Here is a 27,505-nt window from a genome sequence, read left to right as displayed (position 1 = left end):
TGCGCATGCGCTGGGGAAGCCCCCCGCCAGGGGCGGGGCCGTGGGCGGGGCCGTGGGCGGGGCCGCCGCGGGTGCCCGGCGCCGCCGCCGGCTCGGAGGTGCATTCACCGGCTCAGCCGCGACAGGTGCGTGGGGCGGGGGAGCGGGGTAGGACCGCCGGGCCGCTGGGGGGCGCGCTCCCGCGGGATGGAGGGGCCGGGGGCTGTGGCTCGGAGCCGGGCGCTGGGGGCTCCGTTGGCCCGGCCCGGCCCGGCCCGGTGGCAGCGGTGCTCAGAGCCCGCTCCTGCCCCGCCGTGGCTCGGGTATGGCCCCGCCGGGATGGGGATGGGGATGAGGTGTTCGGGGGGTGCGGACGGGAGGGGAGCGCGGCGGGAACGTTTCGGGTCCTTCCCGGGTTTATCCTCCCGTTCGAACGCTCGGTTACGGTTACTGGAGGTTGATTTGGTGCTTTCCCATCGCAGCCGTTCCCTCCCCTAACACCGCGCTCAGCTCTGGGTCCTGTCCCACCTCCTCCGGGCCCTGCGCTGCATCCGCACCGTCTGTGTCTGTTCCGTGCACAGCATCCTCACCGTCCCGTTTAAACTGTAACGCATACAATAAAGGGCTATTTCCCGGAATGATTTGGGATAAGTTCTTAAGCAGGAGCAGCAAAGAAAGTGCGGAGATGCTTGAAGAGGTCTGGATGTATGGGAATGTGCTGGGAATGTGCTGTTAAAGGTGTGGAGCCCAAGTTCCGGGGCATCCTAGAGGTCTGGTTTCTGTCTCTTGTAGAGATTGAGATCCCAGATAGGCTGCTTCACTTGGCCTCTGAATGGCCTCGCAGCACGTACTGCCTTTAGAAAGAGATTGTTGCCAAACCAGGCCTCCTGGTCTTAATGCACCTGAGGCTTTCATGGGGAAAATGGCAGGAGAACAGAATGAAACATGGCAAGGGAGAAGAAGCATCTGTGGGAGCAGCACAGGCTGCAGTGGGATGGATGCTCGGGCATCACTGCTTGGGCTTCTGTTCCAAACAGTTAAACTGGGCTTTGCTTTCTCTTGACAGGCAGCTTAAGCTGCAGAGTGGGGCTTCAGGTGAGCTCCCTGTGGCTCAAGGTTAACCATAAACCAAAAGTTAAACTGTGGCTTTACCTGGCTGCCTCGGAATTCATCCTTTTTAACAGGGACACGGTTCTGTATGAAGAACTGGAAGTTCTGTGTGTAATCCCTGCAGATGTATGCTGTGGCTTTATTAAAGCCATATGCTGAATGTTTGCTACTGGGCATCAACATCCTGCAATCACAGAAATGCTCCTTTATTTGCATGTATAATGTGCTTTTTGCAAAGGGAGAAAATGGAGCACTCCTCTTATATTAGATCCTTTTCCTTTGTGGGTTGTGATTTGTGCTGTTGGTAACTACTTTCAGGCAGTCAAGTGGAGGGTGTCCTGCTCTTAGTCCAGTCTGGACAGGAGAGGTGATGTGAAATGGCTGGAGAAAGCAGGAATTCCAGCAAGTAGCTCTGCAGTCTGAGTGTCTCCTGCCAGCTGGAAGGGGCCATGGGAGCGTTTCAGAGGCTGCTGTCAGTGGAGCTGTGAGTTGGAAGCTGGAAATGTACCATGGAGAAGTCATTTCAGGGTGTTTCAACTGTTCTTGCTTGCTGTGATAGTTCCACCTGTACATCTAAAAGCACCCTCTAAATGACTGCCTTGAGTAACCCCCGTGCTGGCATGGGGTGTCAGTCCCTTCACGGGATCAGGTGAATTCAGGGATGCTGGAGAAGTCCCATCCTTCCTGCCCGTAGCGGCCAAGACAGCAGTGTGGTCATCTGCAGCCTTTCTCTCTGTGCAGCAGCAGGGTGCAGCACTTGAGGAGGGTTCTTCTGGCTGGAGCACCAGCTGGGCCCCTCACAGGCCCCGAGCTCCCATCTCTGCACTGGAATTCCCTGAGACTCCCAGCGTAGACCATCAGTGAGACTGCACTCGTGGCAGCCGAGTTCTTCTGGACTGAGGCACTACAGGATCCCAAGTCTTGCATGCCTACAAGGATTCCAGAAACGTGGCATTTCCTACCTTTGATTCACTGTTCTATCAAGTTGGCTTAAGGTGCTTCCATTTAGAGTGTGGCTCGCGCTCAGGCAGCCCTGTACTCACACCCCCAGAGTTCTAATGGTGCAAACCAGATAAAGAATTTGGTGGCAAATAGGAGAAGGAGCTTAGCCTGCCTAAGGTTAGCTTTGTAGGATCAGGCAATGCACTTGCTGCAGGCATTGTGTGACATGAGGGCAGGGATAAAAGAAAAGAGGAAAAAAGGAAAGGCGTTGGCCCACAGCTTTATTTTTGTCTTATCAGCAAACTCTAAATTAATCTCCCCTCCTTTCCTCCTCCACAAAAGAAAACCAAGTGCGCAAAGAAAGAAAATCTGATACAGTCTTGTTGCCTTCTGTGCTGAAAAGCTGAACAAAATCTCTTGCCATTTACAGCAGGACAAGGCAGTGAAAGCTGTTGCTTTAGGTAAGCGATAGCCACTGCAACAGGAGGCTTACAGCTGCTTCCATGAACAGGAGACTTTGTTTCAGCTCACAGAGGAAGCGGCTGCTGCCTTCAGAATGAGCACGGCAAGAGTGAATGAGAAATGTCTGTGTAGGAATTACATCCTCTTAGGTTTCATAACTCCAGCTTTTTCTTACATAAATGCCAGTACATTTGGTTCAGAAACCAAGCAAGAGAGGGCACATTAGGGCTTCGTGGAGCCCGTGTGTACATATGGGGAATCTAGAGGTCACATCCACATCCTCCTCAGCCGCAGTTTGCTTCCTTCTCCTGGCTTGTGGCTTCTCTCTCACCCCTTTCATTGTGGCTGGTGTTTTTATCAAGGGCCCCATCTTAATGTTGTCTGCAGAGGAAATGATAGTTTTAATCTGATGTCTTTTTTCTAAGTCCATTGACGGATAAAGTCCTGAAATGATCGGGACTCAGTACACTGGGAGCAGCTGAATGGTGGCTTGGTATGGAATCACTTTACGAAGCTACTCTTGTGCTCACGTAATTCCTGTTGCTGACACTGTGCTCTCCTCCTGAGCAGGTATTTGTGGTGCTAAGATGGAGCCTTCCCCGTTTAACAGAAGACAATGGGCTTCACAGTCCTTGAAAATCACTGCAAAAGAGCTTTCTCTCGTCAACAGGAACAAGTCGTCAGCTCTCATGGAGAGGTTCTCCAAGTAAGTGCTGTGAGGCTGCTGGCCACAAGCTGTGTGTGCAGGTTGACAGCTGGTACCTCGAGCAATGCTTCACTCACAGTTGCTGTGCTTCTTTCATATGGATCTGTAAGGCATTTCAGCTCTGGTTTAATGTGTGCTGGGCAAAGGTTTCTGTAGGTGCTGATGTTCTGTTGTTTCAGTGGTCATAGAATCATAGAATAGTTAGGGCCAGAATAGCTTCTTTCTGCTCTCAGAAAATCAGGTAGAATGTTCTCTGTCAAACTACAAATGGCAATCAGGTTTTGAGGGCAGAGTGTGGGGAATGCAGGTGGCTATTGCCATTAGGGTTTTACTTCAGCAGAAACAGTCTTGAACTGCTAAAGCCATAAACTACGTAGGTTTCTCTGTTAACATGGCATTTCCTGCCTGGTACCCCAAGAAGTAGCAGTAATACATTACCAGTTAAGCTGAGACCAGTTAGAAACTGGTGGTGACAGATGAAACCCTCTAGTAAGAGTTCCATCAGTGTGTCACAGTAGCTATGTTCTTCACATGTCCCCTTCCCTTTTCTCTTGAGAGATGGATGATGGGTTACAGTCAAATCACAATCATTTTAGACACTGAGAAAGCTGAGTGGTGGTGGCCTATTGTTGTTTTCTGGAAAAGCTTTTAATTCCTTAAGGAATTATATAGACTACAGCTTGGATTTTCAATGGGATTTGGGCAACCAAGTCTCCTAGGTTATTGCATTAATAGTGTAGCAAGGTTTTGGAGTGTTTAAATGTTGAGGGTGGGAGAAACTTTCTGGAGTCTGGTAGATGGATAGTTGGCAACCTGGACTTCCCATAAACACATCTCCTGAAGTTACTCTTTAAGTACTGTGTCCTGGGCAGAAGCTGCTTGCTTTGACTGCTCTTGTTAAGGTGATTTATTCACTCACTGAAGCTTGATTACAGAACCTGGTCATCTTGCTGCATGTGGCTAATCCTTTGCAAAGGGCTTACTGGAAGTAATCCAAACTGCTGTTCCCTGATCAAGTAGGGTCCCTCCACATAAGCATCCTCAGTTCCTTGGAAAACCACGGTCCTGCTTCTGGGCTTTGCCAACACTGACACTCACAGTGAGGAGCATAATTTTTCTAAATTGCTTTTACCTAAATATTTGTACATGAAGCCATTTATTTCGTTCCATAAAGTGTTTAGGTTACCAGTTTTGCCAGGTCAGAGACATGCAAATTGCAGCAGCAGAGACTTGAGCAGTGTGCTATGGTGGGGGAACTTCCAGTGTGTGCTGTGTGGGGCTCTTCAACCCTTGTTTGTTCTCCAGCGTGGTACTTGACTTGCATCCCCATGGCCCTCTGTGGCTTCTTCCCGTAGTGAGAATCTTCCTTTCTCAGCATGTCTCATTCAATATTGGGAACCTTTAGGGTACAGGGACATAGGTTAATATGTTTGCATTGGTTAAAGAGGGGCAGCTACACTCCTTTCAGTCTGTACAATGAATGCAGCTTGGTGGAGCAGGAGTAAGTAAGGGTGCAGTTTGTCTACTCTCTAGTGTAACAAGAGGAAGAATCTACATGAGAGCATGCTATTTACAGCAGGAAAAAAATCAAATGTGATAAAGGAAAACTTGTAATACAGCAGGTATCTGCACATGAGATTATTTCTCTTGGAAGGAGCTATGATACACATAAGTTATGGGTTTGACTGCAGCCATTATGTGAAGGCTGAAGCTGATGACTGTAATATTAGTGCCTTGTTTACTGAATGTAACACAGTCAGAGTTGTATCAAAAGTAGAATTCCACAGATAAGAAAGGTAGAAACACCACTTGCCCCAGCAGCTGTTGGGTGACATTTCTTCCCTTTAGAAAGCAAAGCTCTGCTTACAAATGGCAAAATGTGTCACATCTGACTAATCTGTGCACCTCAAAAGCAGAGTGGGCTCACCCTGTGCAGTGCAGGGGCTGTGAGTGTGCAGATTGCTGGGAGTTCCCTCTAGCTTCTTAAAGGACTTTGATTCATGATCCAGGGTGGCTTATCTTCAGAGGGCTGTGATTACTGGTTCCACTGCTGGGATGGTTCAGCTGCTCTTGAAGCAACTGCTGAACTGGTGCAGTTTACAACCCAGCATAGTAGAATGAACTGGCACTTCTGTAGATGTCCTGCTTCTGCCAAGCTGTGATTTGTCACGGTTCAGCAGCTGCTGGATCAATAGCTGAGTTATTCCTGCACAGCAGACAGCTGCCCGGTGGAAACAATACAGCTATTCCAAGGTAAACTGTCTCGATTTGAGACTCGGAGTGCTTAGGGAATGAAAACAATGATCATGTGTGTTATTATTGTAAACTGAATGATTTAAAAACGTCTGATCACTTTGCATTGCTCGGGTGCTGTTTGCTGCTGTTTTTCAAGTCTCTGGTTTAATTTGATAAGTCCAGGAAGTGCAGGGAATCCTTGGCGGGGGGGAGGGAGTCTTAAAGAGCATTCAGTATTCTGATTTAAAAACTGTTGTGTTGGGGTTTTTTCTCTCTTTCTTCCATCTCAAAGGTATCAGAAGGCAGCTGAAGAAGCCACTGCTGAGAAAAAAAGAAGTGTAAGTATTTGCTTCCTGGGCAATAAGCAAGAGCCTGCAATAAGAGCCTACCCTAATGCTGCTGTGACAGTTGATTTTTGGAATATCAAAGTTGCTGCCATGTGTCCTACAGAAAACTTGGCTTAGACATAGTGTTTGCTTTGACTCATTCCCCCTACCCATTCCCAATGTTAATGAAAGGAAAGCAAATGAAGTTCCCTGCCCCAAGCTATCTGTTGAGTCACCAATTCGCTCCTAAGCAAAAGGCAAAAAACCACAACACATGAATATCCATCTCTTTGTTCTTAGCTGTAGGCAGTGGGGTGGTACCTCTTCCTTTCTTAACTAAATATATAAGTCTGCTTAGAAAGAGCCACCAGCCTGTCTTAAATGTAACGTGTGTGCATCTTTAATAGCTGTAGCATCCCTTAAGGGGGATCTTCTCTGGGGAGCCTTACAAGGTTTAGACCCCTGGATGAGGGAGAGCATCCTTTCTGGCTGTGTTACAGCCTCACGTTGCATTGCACTTACTGTTCTGGGATCAGAGGACCTTGCCTGCAGTACCAGGCACTAAGATTGATGGTCTTTGTTCACACACATCCTCAGGTTCATTTCTGTTCAAATGTTTTCAGGATACATGGGTAAGTCTGTGGTAGAGCATGCTGCCTTCATCTCTTTAATGCTTGGGAGTCATGCTTTTGTCTATGCAGGATATAGGTGTGATAAATGAAGCATCCTAGAAATTACTCTCTGGTCTTAAATTTTCATTGCTTGTGTGATCAGGGAATAGCCAAGTTCCAAGCAAGAACATGTGTTATGAAGTGTGCTGGGTCCAGAGCTGCTCCTGTGGAAACCTGCTGTGCCATTTTCAGTACTTCTGCTGCATTACATTTGCCTTGTAACTTTAGTACTTTCTTTCAAATGCAGTCAGCACAAGCTGATTGTTTTTGGAAGTGTAGGTGGATTCAAGTTAATTTGCAAAGCAGTGTTCAAAATGTGACCAGAAGAGTAATAGGGTGAGAGATTTAAATCCTAATATAGCTGCTAATCCTGTTTAATTCCTGTAAGCCCTGCAGACCTGTTCCACTTGCAGTGAGTCTGAGACATAGTGGTCCCCATAAGGGACAGACAGCAAAAGTACAATGATGATACTGATGTGAATGAATCAAACATAGGCTCTGTTACACTGGGGAGAGGTAACTACTTGTAAGTACAACCAAGCTGAGAAGCACTTGAATGTGAGGGTTACTGCTGCCCCATCTAATTCCCAGTGGTAAGGCAGCACTTGCAAGCTTGTGTGTGTGTTTCCTGCTGAGAGCTTTCAATGTGTTGAGTGAAATAGAAGAAAAAAAAGCCAGTAAATGGTCTGGTATTTATCAATGGGAGCAAAAAGGTGTTTGTTATCAGTATTTAGCTTGAGCCTTACACTGGGTGGCAAAAATACTGCAGGCGCATCTCTTGTAACTCGAACACTGCTGTTAACTGATAGTGGAAATACATAGCTCCAAAAGTGGTGGTTTCTGAAAGCTAATCCTAAGCTTTTTGGAAGGCCTGCACTGATTGTTGTCTTCTGAAGCAGCTGGAAGACATTGCAGCATTTGGCACACCACCCACCCTTCATATGGCTGCTTGTGCTATTGTTTGCTCCTTCTAGGACCAGAGACCCTTGGGTGGAGTTGGGACCCCTTTCCTTCATGGGTGGATTGAAGCCTTTTGTGTCATTTAGCTCATCAAAGCTTGACTCCCTTTTCCCTTATAAGGCCATCCTGTTTGCTCACTTCCTGCTTTAGCTCCTGACTTTTCTCCCCCCTCCTTCCTTTCCTATCCTGGATGCTTTCTCCATGTGGCACAGTTGTAACTATTCACAGCTGTCTGAAAAAGCAGAGAGCTGAGCTCAGTGCTGAGCCTTCAGCTTCCTTTCGCATAGAAAGGAAGTGCTTTAATGCTTCACCAGGCATAAAACTGGAATTAACTTCTTGTTCTTTGTAGAACACAGAAAATCTTCCCCCTCATTTTAAAAGGGGGAATCTGAGTGTGCTAAAGAAGAAGTGGGAGAATCCAGTGCTGGGAACGGAGTCTCAGAAGGAAACGCTACGAAGCAGCTGTGCTGAGGTTAAGCACAAGGTTACGAACCCCGAGCTTGGATTCGGGAGCAGCCCCGCTCCTTCCCCAGAGGAAGAGCAAAGCCTGGGGGCTGGTGCTCCATCCGCTGAGCGCATCCCTGGCCAGCCCCAGTGTCCCGGTGGTGACAGCAGAAAGCCCAAAAGCCGCTCAGCAGAGAGTGGCAGGATGGAAAACTGCCTGAGAGAGCCCAGAGAGGGGGAGAAGTCGGATGCCAGCGAAAACACGGACTCGTCGGGGAAGATAGAGAAGTACAGCGTCCCGCTGAGCAAACTCAAGATGATGTTTGAGAAGGGTGAAGCGACCCAGCCCAAGGTAAGGATCTGTCCCCTCCAATCATGAGAGAAACTAAACCTCTGCTGCCTCCTGGGCATCAGGAAAAGTCCCTGGAGGGAGTGGTTCCTATCTGTTGACTCTGCAAATAATTGTACTCATTGTTGTAGTTGAAACTTAACGTTGTGGGTGTTAATAACTTACTTCAGCTGCACAGGTCCCGGCAGAGCGCTTGGGGCTGTTGGGGATTGCTCAGTGGAGATGTGAATTTGCTCGTGAAAGGGGTGCAATTTAAGAGAGAAAAGTATGGAATTCATTAAGCGTGGGGTTTTGAAGCGAGTTGGGTTTGTTTGTATGGTGTCTGAGGATTAAGATGAGCTATGAGAGCTTGAGTGGTGTAAAACAATACACGTATTAAAAGAAGTAACTGTTTGAAGTGAGCTCAACAACCTCGGGTGGCTGCAGTTGAGGTGGAAGTGCTGCCAGAGCTAAGGGGGTTTTATGTGTGTATCAGTGAGTCACATACAGGCACATGCAGAGAGATGTGTGTGCTGTGAAATACTCCCCATCTTTTCCTTGCTGTATTGTCATCTTTCTATCTTAAATGTTTCTTATGGGGTTGGAGAGGGAGGAATCAGCAGAGATAGGCAGCCAGGCTCCTGCCTTCACTAGTTTTGACTTGCAAATGCACAGGGCTTGCATTTTTCCTACAACTGCTCATGAAATGTGATCCTGCATGTGGACTGCAGACTCTGTGTCCCCGGGGAGAATTGCTTAACTAGAAAATGAGTTGCATATGCGAGTGACTTGCAACATAGTCCCGAGGCCTTGATGCTCGTGGATTTTCCAGTTTTCTCATAGTTTCCTTTACTTCTGGCCTTTGTTTGACTGCGGGTGGTTTTCTTGCAGTATTGAGCAAACCAAGTGACTTTTGTGCAAAGGTTGTTTAAATACGCAACAATTCAGGGCTTCGGAGGAGCATCTCAGTGTTCAAGTGAGGACTGGGTCTGTACGGAGGAATTTCCACAACTTGGATTTTTGGAGGCTTTTGTCATTGTGTGAGGGCTGTCCGTGCTGTCACGTCCACTGAAGGGCTGGGTTGTGGAGGGTGATCTGATAGCGCTGCTCTCAACTCTTCCTGTAGGATTACTCAGGCAGGATTCCACAGGAAAAGTACCGGTTTGCAGATGGGCTTCAAGTAACTTTAGCTTAGCCTGGGGAATAAATCGTTTTGGAGCTCTGGAAGTGATATTTCTGTCAAGTTTAGTAATTCCAAGAGCGTTGAAAACCGCCTGAGCACAGGCAGTGCTGTACAGGAGGTATGAAACTCTTCAGGTTCGGTGCAAAGTACGTTCCTATTCCAAGTGCATCTGGTTACTTTTTAGTTTTCGAAGAGAAAAGGCACAAAGTGCGCTGAAGTTTGAGTGTATGGGGGAGAGGGGGGTGTCTTTGGAATCAGAAAGCACTATTGTGAGATTCCTGGTTCTGGGAACTTATCTGAGGCCTGGAGGGTGATGTCATGCAGTCCCATACAATAAAGACCCTGAAGCACTATGGGGACACAGCTCTTTTTCACTAAGGTAGGAAGCAACTATGGCAGTGGTGTAAATGTGCCTAACTGCAAGCTCTGCCATTGCCTCTTCCATTCATGCTTTGCCTGGGCTTTGTGAATTGCTAAAGCCCTGGTTTAAGTGTGTGCAAGACCTCAGAGAATCATTTAGGTTTGAAAAGACCTTCACGAACAACAAACCCAACTGTAAATTCAGCTGAGATGGCGATTTTCCGTGGCATTTATGTAAGTCTTAAGGTAAAAGTGCTGTCAGAGCTTTGCTGATAAAACATCTGTAGAAGCCAAATAGCAAAATGGCTGTAACTTCATGGCAGCTTTGAAAGATAAAACAACTTGCCTGGTTGCTGGGCAAGCCTGTGGCAAGAATCCAGATTAGAGCCTGGATTTCCTGACTCGAGCACCCACTCTAAACAAACCTATTCTCATTTCCAGGGTTTGCTTATGCAAAACCTTCTCGTTTCTTCATTTATTCATTCAGATCTTGCTCCGTCTTCTGCAATTTAGATAAAAGGCAGATCTTTTTTATTGCATCTTCATGGAGAAAGCTGCTGTAACCATGCTAGAGGCAGGCATGTCAGTCTGGGTTGGTTCAGCACTAAGCAAAGCCTGAACATCAGCCCTTTTATCAGCTACAAAGGATTCTTCCCGTAAGCGATAGCAAAAGAGTACACAAGGAAGAGCAGAAGGAAAGACAGAGCAAAGTAGATCTGCAGTGTTCCTTACAAAGCTGTCTCCAGGTTGGTTTGTGTTTTTCCTTTAAGGCAGAAAACTTAACTGTCTCCTGTAACAAACCTCATGTGCAGGGTCACATTTGACACACTTGGTATATAATGAAATAGGTGTAACTTTGAGTTGGTCTTTTGCCCAACAACTCTTTGTGCCCCAGGCAAAATGCTGTTAACTCTGTTTGAGGTACCTCTGTGCTCACCTCTTTCGTCTTAGAACCTTGGGGCTTTCCACACAGGAGGAATGTTTTATCTCTTTTTTGCAAGTAGCAGAAGCTGTGGCATGGGAATTGTGGCCCAGCCAGGACTGTAAAGGGAACTGAGTGCCACAGGCATAAGGCTGGAAGTCAGGGATTCCTTCATTCAAAAGGTGTTCCCATCCGTAAGCCAGAATCATCCTAATGACTTCAGTTGGTCAGTCTATTGATTGTAATGGGGAAAGACCCTTATCTTCCCTTTGTTAAGCCATTATTATCATTATTACTCTGCTTTTTTCCCCTACAACATAAAACTGCCAATATAAAATCTACATAACATTGACTTTATATATATATAGGTTTTAGTGTGAAGACCTATACAGAAATATCTCTGAACTCTAAAGCTTTTGTATGTTGGTGGTTTGGGTTTTTTACTCTCAAGACCTAATTGTGTTGTATTTACCTACAGAGAAGTTCTTCAGGTGAAATTGTACCTGCAGGTGTCTGAGGTGGCAAAGAGGACAGGAGGAGAGAAGCAGGCAGGACTGGGACAGTTGGAGTACTCATTAACTTGGTCTGTTTTAGCTGGTCATGAGATGACTGCCTCTGAGAATTGACCTTTTCCTGCTGCAGTGGATTCCACAGTGAGGTGGTGTGATGAGGGAAAGCTCTTTGCTCCCAAGTCAGGACTCACCAACCTTCAGGAACGTCCTGTAGAGTCAAAGCAGGGGAATGTGTTTCTGATGGGTATTGAATCCTTTACTGCTGATAAAAATACAGAGGTTTTGGTTGTCCCCTCAACATGAAGGCAGTTCAGCATCATGTTGCTGGAGAAGGACTCCAGGGAGAATAAATGCAGGTGTGATTGTGAAACAGAATGAGAAGAGGTTTCCTGAACAAGTTACCCATTTCATTTCAGTCTTTTTCTGCTGAAGAGTGCTGATGGTTTCTTTCAGTGAGGTTGGAAGCCCAGGTGCTGGATCTAAATTACTGAAGACCTTTGTTTCCTAGGAGTGAGAGCTTCCTTATGCACTCTGCTGCCAATTAAACTTTGTGTGTTAATGTTGTAAACTTGGGGTTTGCTTTGTAGCTTTGTCCCTCCTGCTGTGGGCCAGAAAACGTGTGGTGCCATATGATGAAAACACAAACCCCCCAAAGCCAGGGCAGTTTAAACCAGGGGTTTCAGGTGGGCTTTTCTCTTCTGCCTCTTCAGAGGGTCACGTCTTCAAGTGTGTTCTGCCTGCCAGGATGAGCTTTGGATACTAGTCAAAAATTAGACCCTTTGGATGAGGAAATTGACTTTTAAGAGCTTCAGAGTTGTGGGTTCAAGGTGACATTAAAGCTACCATAGGCTGAATAAGAATCACCTAAGCATAGTTTGTCCAGAGTGAGGAATCTGCAAGTCCTTACAAGTGTGCAGACGCTCCCAAACTGAACCTATCGACACTCTATGGAAGGAAAAGACTTGTCATAGCTGAGCTCTTTGCCAGGAAGAAAAGTTACCAAAGTCTTAAAACCACAAAAATAGAAAATATTTCCCATGCTAATGGAAAAAGAGGGGTTCCAGCTGCATTTTGCTCTCCTGGTGAAGCTGCTGCTTTGTGTGCCTGATTTGTCACCGTGATTATCTTACGCTGCAGTTCTGTTAAAATAAAACTTTGGAATTTCCTTCAGTTTGGTGACCAGCAAATAAGAAACTTGTTGGAAGCTGGGGTTGGGGGGGGGGGGGGGAATGTGTGGTTGGAGCATCTTGCCAAACCTGCCTTTTCCCTTACATTAGCCTCAGTCTTCGTTTCCAACCAGCTCTGTGATTTAACTCTTCCTAGGGAGGGAACAGCATTTTATAGATTGACTTTCAGGTGTGAAAACTTCCTGCCTTGATGCACTTGAATTCAACTCTGCACTTCATGAGCATTTCTCAAAGGTGCCATCATTTCTTCTCATAATTTCTTTTATTGGGCATCAGACTCTGGGGAGCTGGACTCACCAAATGAATATCATTGTGATTGAGCCAGCCAGAGCATCTGTGTGGCAGTGCTGCAAAGCACCCTGCCCAGCACTGCAGCCTTCCAGAGAATGCTTATCCTGGATATCTGAGAATATTAATCTCTGGCTCTCTCCTGCTTAAGCTTCAGCCTTATCAGACCTAATTAGGGAATTATTTGGTACCCAATGCATAAGCTGTTCAAAACAAAACAAGTAACTTCAGATAACTTTTCTTACAATAGTGTTTATTCTTCTTTCTATTGCTGAATATCAGTGCAAATCATTGATGATAATGACCTTGAACATTAGCTTCAAACGAAACTGTATGAAATGCTGGAATATAGGCTAAAGTTTTGTATTTGCAGTGTTAAGTGCCTAAAAACTGATTTCTGTGGTTCTGGGACTTTCCAACAAAGATAACTGCTCAAAGGGCATGTGCTGACCTCTTCAAGAGGGGGTTTTCCAGGTGGGAGAGGGTCAGATATTCAGTGACCAAACTTGATATTGGTTAAATAAGATGTCCCTTGCTCTGCTTGTTTCTGCCTGTAAAGCAGATTTGCTACTGACACCTGTGCAGCTTAAAGGCTTATAGGGGACAGTCTTGGTGCAGGCAGCTGATGGGTGGCTCTTGTCTCTCACAGGTCCCCAGAGAGCAGAGGAAGACAGCAGTTGGGAGAAGGATCTCTGAAAACAGCCTCTCTTCAGAGGACTTTGATGTTGGCCAAGGAGAGAAGAGCCTCAGCACATCAGGTCAGTAAACCCCCTGCTTGTGGTTGGTGCTTTAGTTCAGGAAATAAGCAACACAGTGGAAGTAACTTTTGCCTGTCAGAAATGCATCTTCCGAAGTGCATCTTCCATCTGTAAAGCCCACGTGAGCGTAGCATTTGATTAACGTTTTGAATTTAAACCCTTATACCCTTAAGCATGGGAAGCCAAGGCACTGGAGATAAGAAGTTCTTCCCTGTGAGGGTGCTGAGGCACTGGCACAGGGTGCCCAGAGAAGCTGTGGCTGCCCCATCCCTGGCAGTGTTGAATGGGGCTTGGAGCAACCTGGGCTCGTGGAAGGTGTCCCTGCCTATGGCAGGGGGTTGGGACTGGATGATCTTATGGTCCTTTCCAACCCAAACCATCCTATAAGTTAGGGAATGGAACCCATTTTCCCCTGCGTCTTAATCCTAGAACTACTTTCAATAGTCAGACTAATGTAGGAAGCAGTGAACAGACACATTGTGCTTTCTTCCTTCTTGCTTTAATTCTCATCCTCATACTTGTCCAGCCTTATGGCTTGAGCAGAATTATGTCTGGAGACTCTTTTCTAACAAAGCATTTACAATGTTCTGCGTTTTCAGCCTATGGCTAATACATCTCACTACTTAGTGAAGCACATTGTGTTCTTATTTGAGCCACACTGGAGAGAATGGCAAGAACTGCTTATATTAATTTATTTTTCCCAAGAGGGACCTTAATGATTCATGCAACCTTTTAGTCCACTAACTAGTGAAAGGTCTTTCTTTAATCATTCTTTATTGAATTAAATTACTTCTGAAGACCTGGCCATTACACAAGGAAGTTACATAGCTGAGCAGGCACAGGAGCTGGCTTTTTAACCCTCTTTGGCTAACATCTGGCAGCAGCAATGAAAGATGGATAGCAAAGAATGGGGCACAGTTCTGGGAGTCAGGAGATCTGCACCTCTGCAAAGCCTTAGGCTCCTCTGGAGATAAAACAAGATGCTCCAGATGATCCTGTGAGACTAAACTGAATTATTTCATAATGCATTTGTTCTTGATATCCTCATCTGTAACATGTCGTGTTATTCTTGTGGAGAGGGTGGCAGTGGCAGGTGAGACTTCCTTCCTTGCTTCCCAAAGACTTTGACAACTATTCCACTGTAGGAATAATGTACGTTTCCATTTAGCCATGGTAGCAGCTGCTTGGATTTGACAGTAATAGCAAACCAGTCTTCAGCATTAAAACTGTTTGCTTTCCTTACTTCTGAGACCACTGGCTGCTGCATCTGGTGAATATGCTCCTTCTGAAACCAGCTGCATTAGTTCTGGGAGCAGAAATCTTGGCCTGAAGCATTTCCATGCTCTTCAGATCTGGAATTTCTGTGGTCCTGGGAGTGGTGAAGGGCTGGGGTTTGTAATCCTTCTGTGGACAGATCTGTTGGTGTTCCTCAAAGTTCCCCTTTATTCATGTGCTGCTTTTTGCAGGGCATCTTGTAGATTCTAGTCCAGCGCTGAGCCCAGAAAAGGCAGAGACCAAGAAAAGCCTGGAGATGCCTCGCTTAACAGAGACTTCCATAAAGGATAGGCTGGCGAAGTACCAGGCAGCTGTGTCCAAGCAGGGCACTTCCACGGGCATCATCACCATGGTAAGTCTGTTGTTTGCCTCATAGCAGTGAGTTTATGTCCCAGCCTGAGACTGGAAGGAAGATCTTATGGATACCAGGCTTTCTGAAGATGATGCCATCTTTTGAAACTAACTTTGTGCTCATGGGAGTCGTGTCTAATGAAGAGCGGCAGCTGCATACTGCAGGAAGAAATAAGTATTTGCATCTTCTTGGTATACTCTTGAAAGTTTTCCAAGGATTTAATTGCTGACACCCTGACTGAGGTCCTTCTGGGACAGAATCAACAGGCTGGTTTGGGCTGGAAAGGACCTTAAGATCATTCAGGTCCAACTCCCTGCCGCAGGCAGGGACACCTTCCACTAGAGCAGGTTGCTCCAAGCCCATCCAACCTGGCCTTGAGCACTGGGCAGCCACAGCTTCTCTGAGCACCCTGTGCCAGCACCTCAGCACCCTCACAGGGAAGAACTTCTTCCTTATACCTAACCTCAACTTTCCCTGTTTCTCTTTAAACCCATTACCCCTTGTTCTATAACTGGCATTCTTTTTCTTTCTGCATTTCTCTAGCTCTCTGCATGTTTGCTTTAAAACCAACTCAATTCTGTATTATACATCAGCTATAGGCTAGGGTAAGCTGAGGCACAATAAGATGAAGTGACTTTCAATATCATATAGTGCATGGAACGTGCATCTCTTGGCCTGCAGCTTTGGGATCTCCAGCCAGTTTTCCTCCCTTCTGCTTTTCACCTCCCTTCAGGTCTTCTCACCCATTATTTGACTCCAGTTAGACTCTTGTGAATGAACCTGTGCCCATTTTGCAGCTATTTGGTGAGGAAATGAGCAGTTAATGAATCATGGTGAAGTGTTGCAGCTGAAGGGATGGCGAGAACCTAATTTTTGTTAAAAAGTTCTTTAGTACATTGCTGGAACTGCCTGATATTTTGTCTAATGATGGGAACTTTTATTGCTAAAGTATTGTTTTTATTAAGCAGAGTAATAAATTTTAAGAGGATTGGCCTTTGTAAGTTAGGAAATTTGCCTTGGAAATGAAAGCTGAAAAGAATGGTTCTAAGCTTTGGAGGAATGTGTGTTTCCTGGGTATCTTTTCAGAGAGGCAAAAGCTGAAATGATTTCTGAATTTCATATGCACTGTGGGCCTAATTCTCCAACCCTTGGGAGGAAAGTTCAGTAAACTTCACTGTGTGAATGGAAAGGAATTGCAGCCAGTGCAGCAAATGTGATTAACTGCTGATTGCAGCATCCTGTTTCTCACCTGGATCCAGTTTGTTAGATTGCCCTTTCCAGTTTGTGACTCAGATTGGTGGCTGATCCACTAAAGGAGGGCCTCCAGGCAAGAGATTTACCATCGATGTCTCTTGATGCAGATCCTCAGGGATCTCAGTTGGGGAGTGTGGCTTTAGCCTGATGCTTGTAGGATGTCCCATTTGGCAGAATCTCTTTTGATTCTGGCCTGGCACATCGACAAGGGCAGCACATAAAATGGAGCAAATAACGGTTTCTGAGGCCAGTGTTTGCAGCACTTCTGTGTTCCAGTAGCAGCCCTTAACTCTTGGATGTTCTCCTTCCCTGCTGACAAAGCCACCAGGGCTCTTTTGATATGGTAGTGTGGTATTTGTACTTCCCTTCTCTTCAAATGTGTCACATCTGTGCTACAAAGGAAAGCTGTAATCTCTTGGGAACAACTATTTTGAGGGCACTGTGGTGTAATTAGGCCTGCGTTAAAACTGATAGACACTTACAGTTGGTTAGAGTAAGGATGAGAAGCCATCTTTCCCATGCATTGCAAGTGGTAAAGGAAGGGGAGGTAAAGATGATGGACAGCACGTTTAGAGATCAGATATTAAACTTCAGTCCCAAACCTATTAGACATGGCTGGGTTCGTGCAGACTTGTTTACAATATCCACTAGGATGCTGGTGCTGGCATTTGGCTGTTTCTCTTTAATGTCACAGAGAAGATGCCTTGTGAAAGGCACGAGGCTTTCTGCAGTTACCTCGTCTCCTGGGGCAATGAAAGAACCATGAGGTTTCACTGGAGTTAATTTTTCTAAAGTATGAAAGATGCTTTTGTGCAATCTGAAACAAGTCAGTTTGTTAAGAGCACAAATCTCTGTAAATAACAGCATTAGGGGTTAGACAAGTATTGAAGCAAGGGTAGGGTTTGCTTTCATGTCATACCGTATTTTGCAGTCACACAGTGCTTGAGCTCGTGCTTGCCTTGACGTACTTGTAATTTGAAATGAAAAGTTGCCTTTTCTGGGAAAAGGAAGGTGTGGATGGAGCGGGGGAAATGAGAGTTGGTTTTTAAACAGCAATCCAGAAGAAAAAAGGGGTTGTTGAGAAAAATGCTGACATTCCTTCCACAGAGTACAGTAAAATTCTACAGCCCCATCTTTTCTCTTCATTAGAAGGTATCACTTCCCAAGAATGTATAGCTTTTTCTGCCCCTGCCTTTTAAATATCACTGTATATACTAGGGAAACAGCTGAAAAAAGATGTTAAGAAACCCAGAAAGTAAATACTGTCCTAGGGGAAAAGAACCTGTCAACTTTCAAGTGCTTTATCCTATAGAATGAGATTCAAGCCAGTGAAAGTGAACTCAAGAATTACAAATCTGAGCAGAAGGAGAATATGCCACCAAGTCCTGAGGACTCCATTTCCTGTCAGGATGGGGAGAAGGTAAGATGCTCATGCTGGTGAAGGTCAAGGGCTTCACTTTCAGTGGAAGTGGTTGTAGAAGCACAGCTGATGTACTTGTTCCACAAGCCATGTAGGAATGGAATGTGAGCAACTGGTACAGAGTGTGTGCATGCTGCACAGTTCCTGGTTTAAGTTATGTTTTTAGACTGTGAATTGGAAGCGAGAAAGTCTCTGTGGAAGACTTGAAGCAGTTGTAGGGAATACCTAGACATGAAGGTTCAGTTTTCTTGGAGGGTTCCCCTGCCTCAGTCATGACATGTCTGTAGTGGGGCAGAATCCTTCAGTGTCATGGTTATGTATTTTCTGCTCGCTTCAGAAGCTGACAAGGGCTGAAACCTCTGAAGGTTTTGTGTTTTTTTTTTTGTGTTCTGTTTGGTTTTACTCTGCCACTTATTTTTGATGCTTATGGTGAAGCTACCCTAAAATCTGTGCCTCATGTTTCCTAACTGTAGAAAGGGGATTCACAGCTCTGTAGTTGATTTGTTTGTGGGGTTTGGTGTTGGGTTTTTTGTTTGTGGGTTTTTTGATAAAACAAGAAATAAACTACACTAGGAAAAAAGAGCAGCTTTGTGTGACCCAAGTAAAAGGAGTTTGTCCCTGTTTCGTCTGCACTTAGTGGCTAAGTTTTGATTAAGGTAACTGCGAATGCCAGTTTGGGTTTGTTCCTGGGTTTGAGCTTCAGCTGGAAGTTGAGACAAAATTACACTGTGAATGAGAGACAATAAAGCTCAAGCTCAGGCTTTTGTGGACTAAACTGGAGACAGCAGAGGGGATAAAAGTAGCTGAATAATAATTGGGGTACTGTGCATTCCAGCCACTGGGAACACGTGGCAGCCTAATGCCGGGAGGGCTTTTAGAGCTTTCCAGCCTGCCTTGGGCAAGGGGCCAGGTTGTTGCTCTCAGCTGTTCCTCACTGACAGCTGAACAGCTTTGGGTTCTGCTGCTTTTTGCTCAGAGGTGAGTTAAAGAACATTGGTTAAATCAGAATTCCTCCCTGGTTTTGAATGGAAGAGTTGAATAAAACCTCGTGTATTCAGCTAGAATTGGGAAGTGACTTGTTGAGGTGTCCAGGTGCAATAAGGAACCTGACCAGGACATTGTTTGAGAGCCAGGCTTGTCCTTTTGAAATGACATTATGGACTTTGGAAATAAGCCTAATGAAAGCTACTAGTACTAAATGTCAGAAACTGAAAAAAAGGAAACAAAAGGCACTTGCTAACCTTCTCCGTCATTTTTCACACTGAATCTGGGATTTAGTAGCCAGACGTGTGTGACTCTAACAGCCACAGAACACGCTGATGCACTTCCCCATCTGCTAGTGTTAGTTATTCCTTCAGTAAACCAGAATATGTTAATATATGTAACTCGCTTCCTCATTAATTTTCAGACTTCAGCTGCTTGCAGTGGACCTTTCAATCACTAAAATGAATTAGTGATGATTTGCAGTTAATCTTGTTACAGTGCTTTAGTTTCTCAGTGTAGCTACTTACAACTATTTGATTTAATAGTGCCAAGTTTAATAAAGAAATACACATCAAGAGCTTTATTTGTAATGTGTTCAGTAGCTGAAACTGGTTTTTATATCCAGCTCTCCACAGGGTAGGTCAAGGAATGTTTGTCCCAACGTTGTCACATGTTGGTGGGAGCCATGAGCTTTCCAGTAAATGTATACTGCTTGGTGTCAAGGGCTTTCTAAGTAAGACAACCTGGCAGGTACATCATCAAAATCCACAAGGATTTCTGAAGACTGATAAAGATGTACAAGCTACAGGTGTTTGGGAAAACAAACTTAGGAGTTTGTGTGTGTGAACACTGTGGCAGATGATCTTAATATTGCAAGAGCTGTAAAATGATGAGGGTATCTCCTAAAGGCCTACCATTCTTGCAGTCAGCTGGACTCTGCCTTGTGCCTGACAAAACAAAGAGGAGCTTCGGGTACGCTTCAGTATGGCCAGTCTCTTTCTGTTTCAGTGCTTACAGTGTCAAACTGCCTGTTTTACTCAGCTCCTGATTATTCAGGCTTGAGAAGGTCAAAGGTGCTCATTGTCTAATGTTCTCTTGCAGGTAGGCGAGAACAACTTGTCTTTCCACTCCGGTCTCCTAGAGGATGGCAATGGTAAGCACTTAGTTCAGTGTCCACAGTGAGCACTTTGCAGGGATGAAGAACGGTTCCTGGAAGTTAGATGTCAGATCCCCATATATTAGTTTCCTTTTCATACCAACTTAGCTTTCCTGGTAACTCAGAAAAGTAGAATGATCACGTTTAAATCTCCAGATCCAAAGGTTTAATGGCAGATGAATGTTCAAGGAAAAATGTGTTGGCTCTTAGCTGGCTGGGTCTTACGAACATAAACTTTCCCTGGTTTTAAAGTCATTGTAATTGCCTTTTCTTCCTTCTCTGTTCCCTTAGTTGGACAAAACTTGGAGAGGGAGACAGACGTTCAGAAGCCTGTCAGCACAAAGCAGCAGAACTTTGGTTCTAAACCAGGTGGCCAGACAGATGCATCTCTGCCAAAAGCAGTGAAGGTAAAGCAGCTGTTTAGTCTCAAACATTGGTGACTGTTAAAACCAACTGACTTCTCTATTTAATATTGAAAAGCCTTAATGCAACTGATGTGGTCACAAAGGATCTGGCAGTAACTGTATCAATATCTGATCTGTGTTCATGAGGGAACTCTAATTCAGGATGGAAAAGCATCTCAAAACTCAGCTTTTCTTAAAGACTCAGTTGGAATTGCTGTTAGAGCAGTGTGCCTCTGTGACAGAGGCAGTCTCTTCCTCTTCAGTGTGAGGAAAAGGGCTTTGAGCTGGAGCTCTTAGAAAGTCAGTGCTCCCAGAGACTGGCACTGACGTCCTGATACTGAGCTTCAGAGCCTGTAGTAGGCTGGGACTTGGCTTTCCACCCTCCTCTTCCAGCTGTTCCCAAGGTAACTGCAATTGGTGGCAACTTTATATTAAGGGCACTGTGGTGACTGACTCCACAAAGATTGAGTTTGACGTGCTGAGTAACAAGTCTTTAAGCTTCCACTGTCTTTAGTGGGAGCTACAAAGCATAAAGCAGATGGAGAACTTCTTGGGTAGGAACGTATTTGCTAATCGTTTCAGACACAAATGGCAGTGCTGAAGGTTTTGTTCCCACTGTACTTTCTCATCACGTGTGATGTCTGGAGTTAGGATGCCTGTTCCCTGGGCTGCCACAGACTTCCTGGCTCGCTCCTGAGGAAACAACTGTGCTTTTGTTGTTTTCCCCGTCTTTGAGAGGAACAGCACTGACCTCATGAAAACCAGTGAGATGTGGCTGCCCAGTGTTAGCGTTCTGGAGTATAAATGCCAATATGTGAAATGAGAGCTGCCTGTAACGCTTTTGTAATCTCAGACTCTTACAGCATACAAGGCACACCCAACCTGTGGATTTTGGTCACACAGAGTGTGCTGTCTCTTAACATTATTAGAATCATTTTAGTCCTCTACTTTGTTACTGCCTTAGATGCTGCTCTGCCTAGATAGAAACCCAGATGCTGTTTATTCATGTAAGGTTCCTATTTGTCTCTTCCAGCTTCTGTTTCCTGTTCTTGGTTCCTAACCTCTACTCCTGCCTTCTGCTTCCCTCCTAATGTGAGCTCAACTCTCAGCTTTCTCTCAAGCTTTTTATATTTACTGGGCCTCACCTTCCTCCTGTAGCTCCTATTTGTAGTATGCCTGGAAAGGAATTGCTTTCTCTTCACACCCCAAAACGCCTCTCCACCAGACATAGGGCTCATTGTTATACAAGTAAGTTCCTCCTCTTAGACGGGGATGTGCATTGCAGAAGCACATGCCAGCACTGTCATGTCATGTATTTTGTTGGTCAAGATGTCATCGTAATTACAACTGTAATCTACTATAAGATCAAGCAATGCTTCTAAAGAAATGAAATACCTATTAAACTGGAATTAAATTGTCAGCAACCTGTATGGCTGTGACAAACTGACTTCAGCTGGCTCTGTCTTCAGCAACCTGTCCCTTTCAAACTGTAACTTTCATTGCCTAACCATTGTTTCCAGCCTGTTATAAATAAATTGCTCAGATTATGTCTTCCTGTGACCTTCCTGTTTTTCTTTAGCCATCATATTTTTCCTTAAAGCTTTTCAGTAGGTTTGTAGCAGGTAATTCCTTTTCAGTCAAAGAAAAGCTCCAGTAGCAGTTTGTCTCTGTGCAGACCCACGGTATGGAGCCAGGCACTCTCTTACCTTGCTGCTGAAGTCATTGTAATCAACACACAGCCTGAAACTGTCAATTTTTCAACTGTTATTTTTCCTTTAAAGTGTCTTCCCTATCAGCCAGCCTTAATAGATTCCAAGCAGTGAATGGCATCAAGTGACCTTTTTTCATGGACAATCTACTTGTGTCCTTGATGCTGCCAGAAATAGGATCTGAAATCGTTGCCATGCAGCACAGCAGCAACACTTGACTCCTTAGTGTCATAGTTTACCCTTGTACTAAACCCCCAGGAAGCTCTCTTAGTGAGCACATGAACAGTTTTAGCTGTTTAACCTCAAAGCCCTCCTCACTTTAAGTCTTGAGCAAGTTTGAGGGCTGCGTGTCCTGAAACCTGAGTAGTTTCTTTGTGATAGAGCTGGAACTGTGGACAAATGGAGTCAGAAGTGTTTCCTACTGCCTGTGTCTGCACTGAGACAATTTCCTTCTCTTTAAGAGAGGAGAACATTGAGCTAAAGTTGGTGATTTCAAACTGTGAGCAGCCTGCTCCATTCCTCTTCTCTCCCACCCTCTACCTTTTATTTTGAGGGTATTTCAGCTCTTTTTCTGCACTGTTTTTTTTTTTAACTTTGGTAAGTCTCGTACTGACTGTATCTCCCTCAAAGTTTCTTTGTCATTTTCCTGTCAAGAAAAATGGAGGTTGCAGAACTCGATTAGACAGTTTTTTGGGAACTAGCTCAGTCAGAGGTAGAACTGAGCTCTGGTAGTTTCATTGTTCCTTCTCAACCATTGCTCAACTTGGGATGCTTCAGCTGTGGCATTCACTGGGGTGAAATCCTGGCTCAGTGTCAAGCCGCAGCAATCCTAAGGGCCCGTCATTGCCTCTTCCTACTCCTTGCCCACCAGAACCCACTCTGCCATAATTAGCATTGAGTTGCAGGAAAGGGAATAGCTCCAATGTTTCTGGGAGCTCTGGAAGCTGTGCATGAAGCCAAGTCCCCAGCAGCTGGTTCATTTTCCAGTTAACTTTCTCTTCTTCCTGTAGAAGTTTCAGTTGCCAATGAAGGAAACATGTGTTGGGTGTCAGAAGACCGTGTACCCCATGGAAAGGCTCTTTGCCAACCAGCAGGTGTTTCACACGAGCTGCTTCCGCTGTTCCTACTGCAACAGTAAACTCAGGTAAACACACTGCTCCAGATGGGAAGTACAGCTTTCTTCTAGCAGCTGAGGAAAGTGCTGCTCAGGCTTAGCTGAGCTGAAGGCAGCCATAATCCTTGTGAGTTGGAGAGGAGCGTAGGAGTGTTAATACACTCCTGGTTCTGGCAGTGGCTTTTGCACTTGATGAAGTCTATTTTTAAACTCTTAATGGAATTTTAAGTGGGGAAATGTCCAACTTCGTAAAGTACTCCTGACACTTGAAAAGAGGGTCATGCAAACTCATGAAAGTGGTAAGGCTGTCTTTTCTAAACATGTTGGAGGACTGAAATTGAATCTCTTTGGTAACATAACTAAAATATACAATCATCTGGGTAGCTGAGGCTCAGAATGTTAACATTTGACTTTGTATTTTCCTGAACAGTCTTGGGACGTACGCATCTCTGCGTGGGAATATTTACTGCAAGCCTCACTTCAATCAGCTCTTCAAGTCTAAAGGCAACTATGATGAAGGCTTTGGACACAAACAGCATAAGGAATTATGGGCAGGCAAAACTGAATGTGAAGAATCCCTGGAGAAAACTGTCCATGGTGTTAATGCAACAGAAAATCCACAAAGCCCTGGGGTAGAGGATGCTCCAATTGCAAAAGTAGGAGTTCTGGCAGCAAGTATGGAAGCAAAAGCTTCAGCTTTGCCTGAAAGAGAAGAGAGACCAGCAGAAACTAAAAAGCTCAGGATTGCTTGGCCGCCTCCATCTGACCAAAGCAGTCAAGGAAGTGCCTTAGATGAGGGCATCAAAGTACTCAAACCCAAATGGCCCCCAGAGGAAGAGAGTTCCAAGCCAGATGTGCTGGAGGAGGTGGATCTGGATCTCAAGAAGTTAAGAAGGTCTTCCTCATTGAAGGAGAGAAGTCGTCCCTTTACAGTCGCAGCCTCATTTAGAACAGTATCTGTTAAAGGCCATAAACCAGAGAATTCATCATCTCCTCCCAAGGCAGAGAGAGACATGTTGAAAAGAAGTGAGGAATTGGAGAGAGAGGTTGTGGCAGACAAAAAGCAAAAGGAAAAGAAGGTTGAGAATAGGAAGATCCAGAGTGCAGAAGAGCAAAATGTAGAGGAAGAACAGGAATCTCCTGGTATCAAAAGAGTAGAGCATAACTTTGTAGAAAATGGCCAGGTGAATGCAGAGACAGATGAGGAAGAACATGGTATGGAAGAGCAGGACATTCCAAATGAAGAATTCCTTGAACCAAATTCTCCTAAACATTCCAGCTTAGCCAGTGTCATGACTGCTAAGGAATCCTCTCCTAACCAGAATCGCAAATCCCAAGATGTTGGTTTCTGGGAGGGTGAAGATATGGAAGATCTGTCGGTGGAAGAACAGATCAAAAGGAATCGTTACTATGAAGATGATGATGATGAATAAATTGGCCTTTACTAGAAAGGGTGGGCCTTTTCAAATGGGTGGTTTTAGCTTTAACAAAGAGCTATCCTCCAGGAAAGCGATGCTGTACTGCACATTGACATCAAGGGAATTCTATGTGCAAAGTATCTCAAATACCCGGGAAAATACTCTGGAAGCCTGCAAAGAGTATATTTAGGTGCATGGAAGCAAGTCTCCAGCTGTGGGATAGCTTCAACAGGTAATCTGTGCCCACAGCATGGGAACAGAGCTGTTCTGTACTCCTACTGTTTTACCCCTTTTGAGCTTCACTACGTATTTCATTAACAATTTATGGGATTTCACTGTGCTCACAGTGCTGTTGTGAAACAGGCTTTCTATAATACACTACTTCTACCACTACAAATGCTACTGCAGTGCTTAGGGACCAATTTCAAAGGGACTTTCTGGCCTGCTTTAAAAATGGTAACTTAATGCACTTTAAATACAGTTAAAGGGCACAACTGGGCTGTTTTTTTGACAATTAAAACATTTATGTGCTTAGTATCAATCAACTAAACCATCTCCAACTGAGTGCAATGTGATTTTCATTCTCAAAACTGCCTTTGAACAATTGAAGACTCCCTCTTCTCCTTGTTTTTCTCTGTGCAACTGGAATGGTGTGCCCATTGCTGGAACGCATGTATTTTAGTGCTTATCCAGAAGCTGTGCTGACTGACAGATCTCTTTGAGGACAAGTCAACCCTTTTGCAGTAGCCTGCAGGGCACTACTTTTGCATTTCATGTGCATTTGAAGTGGGATTTTTTTGTTTTTGTTTTCTTTGTTGTTTGTTTTTTTTTTACTTGCAATTCATCATCATTCATTTTAAACTGCAGATAATATTTTAAGGCCTTTTGATGACTTTGAAATCCTACTTGTATCAAGCTGCCATAAATCTTTTCATTACAGCTGTGAAATTATGCTGCATTGGGAAAATCTGGAATAAACCCATCTGAACAGTGCAACTTTGATTGCTGGCATTGAAGCTTAGTACATTTTTAAATTTGACTTCATTTATTTTACAAATAATGAAATCTTGAACAGTGGAAGGATGCCCTTTTATATTAGCTTATATTTGTACTGTATTCTCATGAGAATTAGCTCTTTACTATACTTGAGGTGTAAAATATTCTGCTTTCTTAGCAGTCCTGCTAACTACAAAATCTTCAATAAAGTTTGGTCATTTCCATGAAAATTTAAGCCTGAAGACTGGGTTCATACTCGATTCACTAAGAGGTGGCATTTAAAAAAGACCCTGGGAGAAGCTGGGTGTTCTAACTGGGAGCTGGAGACCAGGCAGTGGTTTTTGTGGTGCCACTAGGTGACACTGTGTGTTCGCTTTTTGCCTGTTCGCAGCCAAACAGGCAGACCGTGTTCTCATATGCAGCAGCCTATGGAAGAGGGATTAGAACAGGATGGGCAAAAGAAATAAGGTGGTGCAGGTATTTTACACTTCCATTTCTGGGTTTAGGTGGTTCTCTGACATGGTAGCCGAGGACAACTGAGAGGTCTTCTTCTACCTCCTTCCCATAAGCTGTTCTGTATTGTAGTCATCTTCACTTAAGCTTGAGGTGGGTTTGGTTGGGAGAGACAGAGACCAAGACCAAGAAGTGCCCTGCAGCAGCATGAGAAAATGCATGTGTGTATGCATATGTATATAGGGGAAGGAGGGAGAGAGAAGGGAGAAGCAGCCTGCTATCTAGCTGGAACATAGCATCAATTTCACATCATAAGGTGTACAACATACTGCTAATTTTTCTTCTTAAGGAAGAAGTAAGACTTGATTTGTACAGATGGAGGTACTGCAAAACTGCTGTGCAAGCATATGCTCTTTCTGTCATCTTCTATCTCTTCCTAACTAAATGCATTTGGTATCAGATTTCCTCCGATTACTAAGCAATTGGAGATCTTTCTGGCTGGAAATTGTGCTAAGTGTATTTGAAAAGGAAGGGAAGAATATTTATGGGCTTGGATTTATTGGACATGTTCCTAAGAAACTCCTTGTTTCTTAGGAAACGCAATTGAATTTTACAATGCATCCCCAGCTGCATAATGCTAAAGCAACACTGGCTGCAGTTAGCAGAGACTTTAATGGTGTAAATCATTAGTCCTGGTTAAATCTGAGGCAGCTGCGAGTCTGAGATACAAGGACCCGTGCTCATCACTCACTGCCTGAACGTGGTCCAGGAGAAATTAGCACAAGTGGTACTTTTCAATAAAAGTCCTTGATTAAAGAAAAGTGAATCATGAACGAGCCTGTCCCTGAATCTATTAGTTATCATAGTATTTGAGTGCTTAATGGGCCGTTTAATTTGCTCTCAACTGGACAGATGCCAGAAGAGCTATTATATGAAGGATGGATCATTGGCTACAGTGCACAAGGAAGCTGATGCTGCCCACCTTGATGGAGCTTGAGAGCCTAATTGAAAAGCTTGCCCAATTGTTACTCAATAACCCTCATCACAAGGCTGACAAGCTAAAACACAGATTGTTATGAGTGTTTTAAATTCTATAAGGAATATTTAAACTTTGCAAGCCAGTGTACCTGTTGTGCTTATATGTTGTTAAACCACGCTGCTATTAGTAAAGCTAATCCTTGCTATCTTACCATTCACTCTTCACACGACAAATCCCACTGTCCTGCTGGCAGCACTGGGAGCTCTCAGAGCTGATATGGGCCCGCCTGAGGAACCGGAGGTGCAGGGGGGGGTGATTTACCTACAGCGCTGGGGCTGTGCTCGGCGCCTGCCTCAGCCGGGGCCTCCCCTCGGGGTTTAGGCCGCATTAAACACTGTCTCGAGGGCTTTTTTCAGTCAGAACAACTCGCGTCCGGCCGCGGAAACCCCTCTCTAGGGCTCCGGAGCCGCCTTAGCGCCCGTCCCCTCAGCGAGCGCTGAAGCAGCGGACTAACGGTCCACGGCGGGACGGGAGGGGGGGCGTGGCCAGGGTGAAGTCACGCCCACCCCCCCGCGCATGCGCGCTGGCCGCCGGGAGGGGCGGGGCTGGCGCTTGGCC

General features: G+C 45.1%; 1 protein-coding gene and 1 long non-coding RNA gene across 5 annotated transcripts; one reads left to right on the top strand and one right to left on the bottom strand.

The window, feature by feature from the left end:
- Window positions 1-25,685, top strand: LIMA1 (LIM domain and actin binding 1). 4 transcript variants are annotated; one of them, XM_062630018.1, is made up of 11 exons: window positions 1-125; window positions 3,064-3,199; window positions 5,727-5,772; window positions 7,741-8,187; window positions 13,265-13,373; window positions 14,840-15,000; window positions 17,567-17,674; window positions 19,760-19,811; window positions 20,106-20,221; window positions 22,938-23,071; window positions 23,472-25,685. In XM_062630018.1, exons 2-11 carry the CDS (start codon window positions 3,081-3,083, stop codon window positions 24,472-24,474), a joined length of 2,295 nt encoding a protein of 764 aa, XP_062486002.1. In that variant the 5' UTR covers window positions 1-125; window positions 3,064-3,080; the 3' UTR covers window positions 24,475-25,685. The 4 variants fall into 4 exon arrangements, with proteins under 4 accessions (XP_062486002.1, XP_062486003.1, XP_062486004.1 ...); XM_062630019.1 differs by lacking the exon at window positions 1-125 and having other exon boundaries at window positions 19,760-19,822; window positions 20,123-20,221; XM_062630020.1 differs by lacking the exons at window positions 1-125; window positions 17,567-17,674.
- LOC134169476 (uncharacterized) lies at window positions 4,313-27,310 on the bottom strand. Its single transcript, XR_009966895.1, has 3 exons — window positions 27,099-27,310; window positions 16,341-16,646; window positions 4,313-4,598 (listed from the first exon to the last, which is right to left on the bottom strand). It is a non-coding gene; the product is annotated as an uncharacterized LOC134169476 (long non-coding RNA).
- Window positions 27,311-27,505: the final 195 nt, after the last annotated feature.

This window comes from Pezoporus occidentalis, unplaced genomic scaffold (assembly GCF_034315485.1).
Source record: "Pezoporus occidentalis ecotype Australia unplaced genomic scaffold, CSIRO_AGI_Poc_V1 ctg345, whole genome shotgun sequence".
In the NCBI taxonomy this organism is placed as follows: Eukaryota; Metazoa; Chordata; class Aves; order Psittaciformes; family Psittacidae; genus Pezoporus; species Pezoporus occidentalis.
Note: the sequence above shows the minus strand (reverse complement) of the source record. Positions and strands in the feature narration are given on the sequence as shown.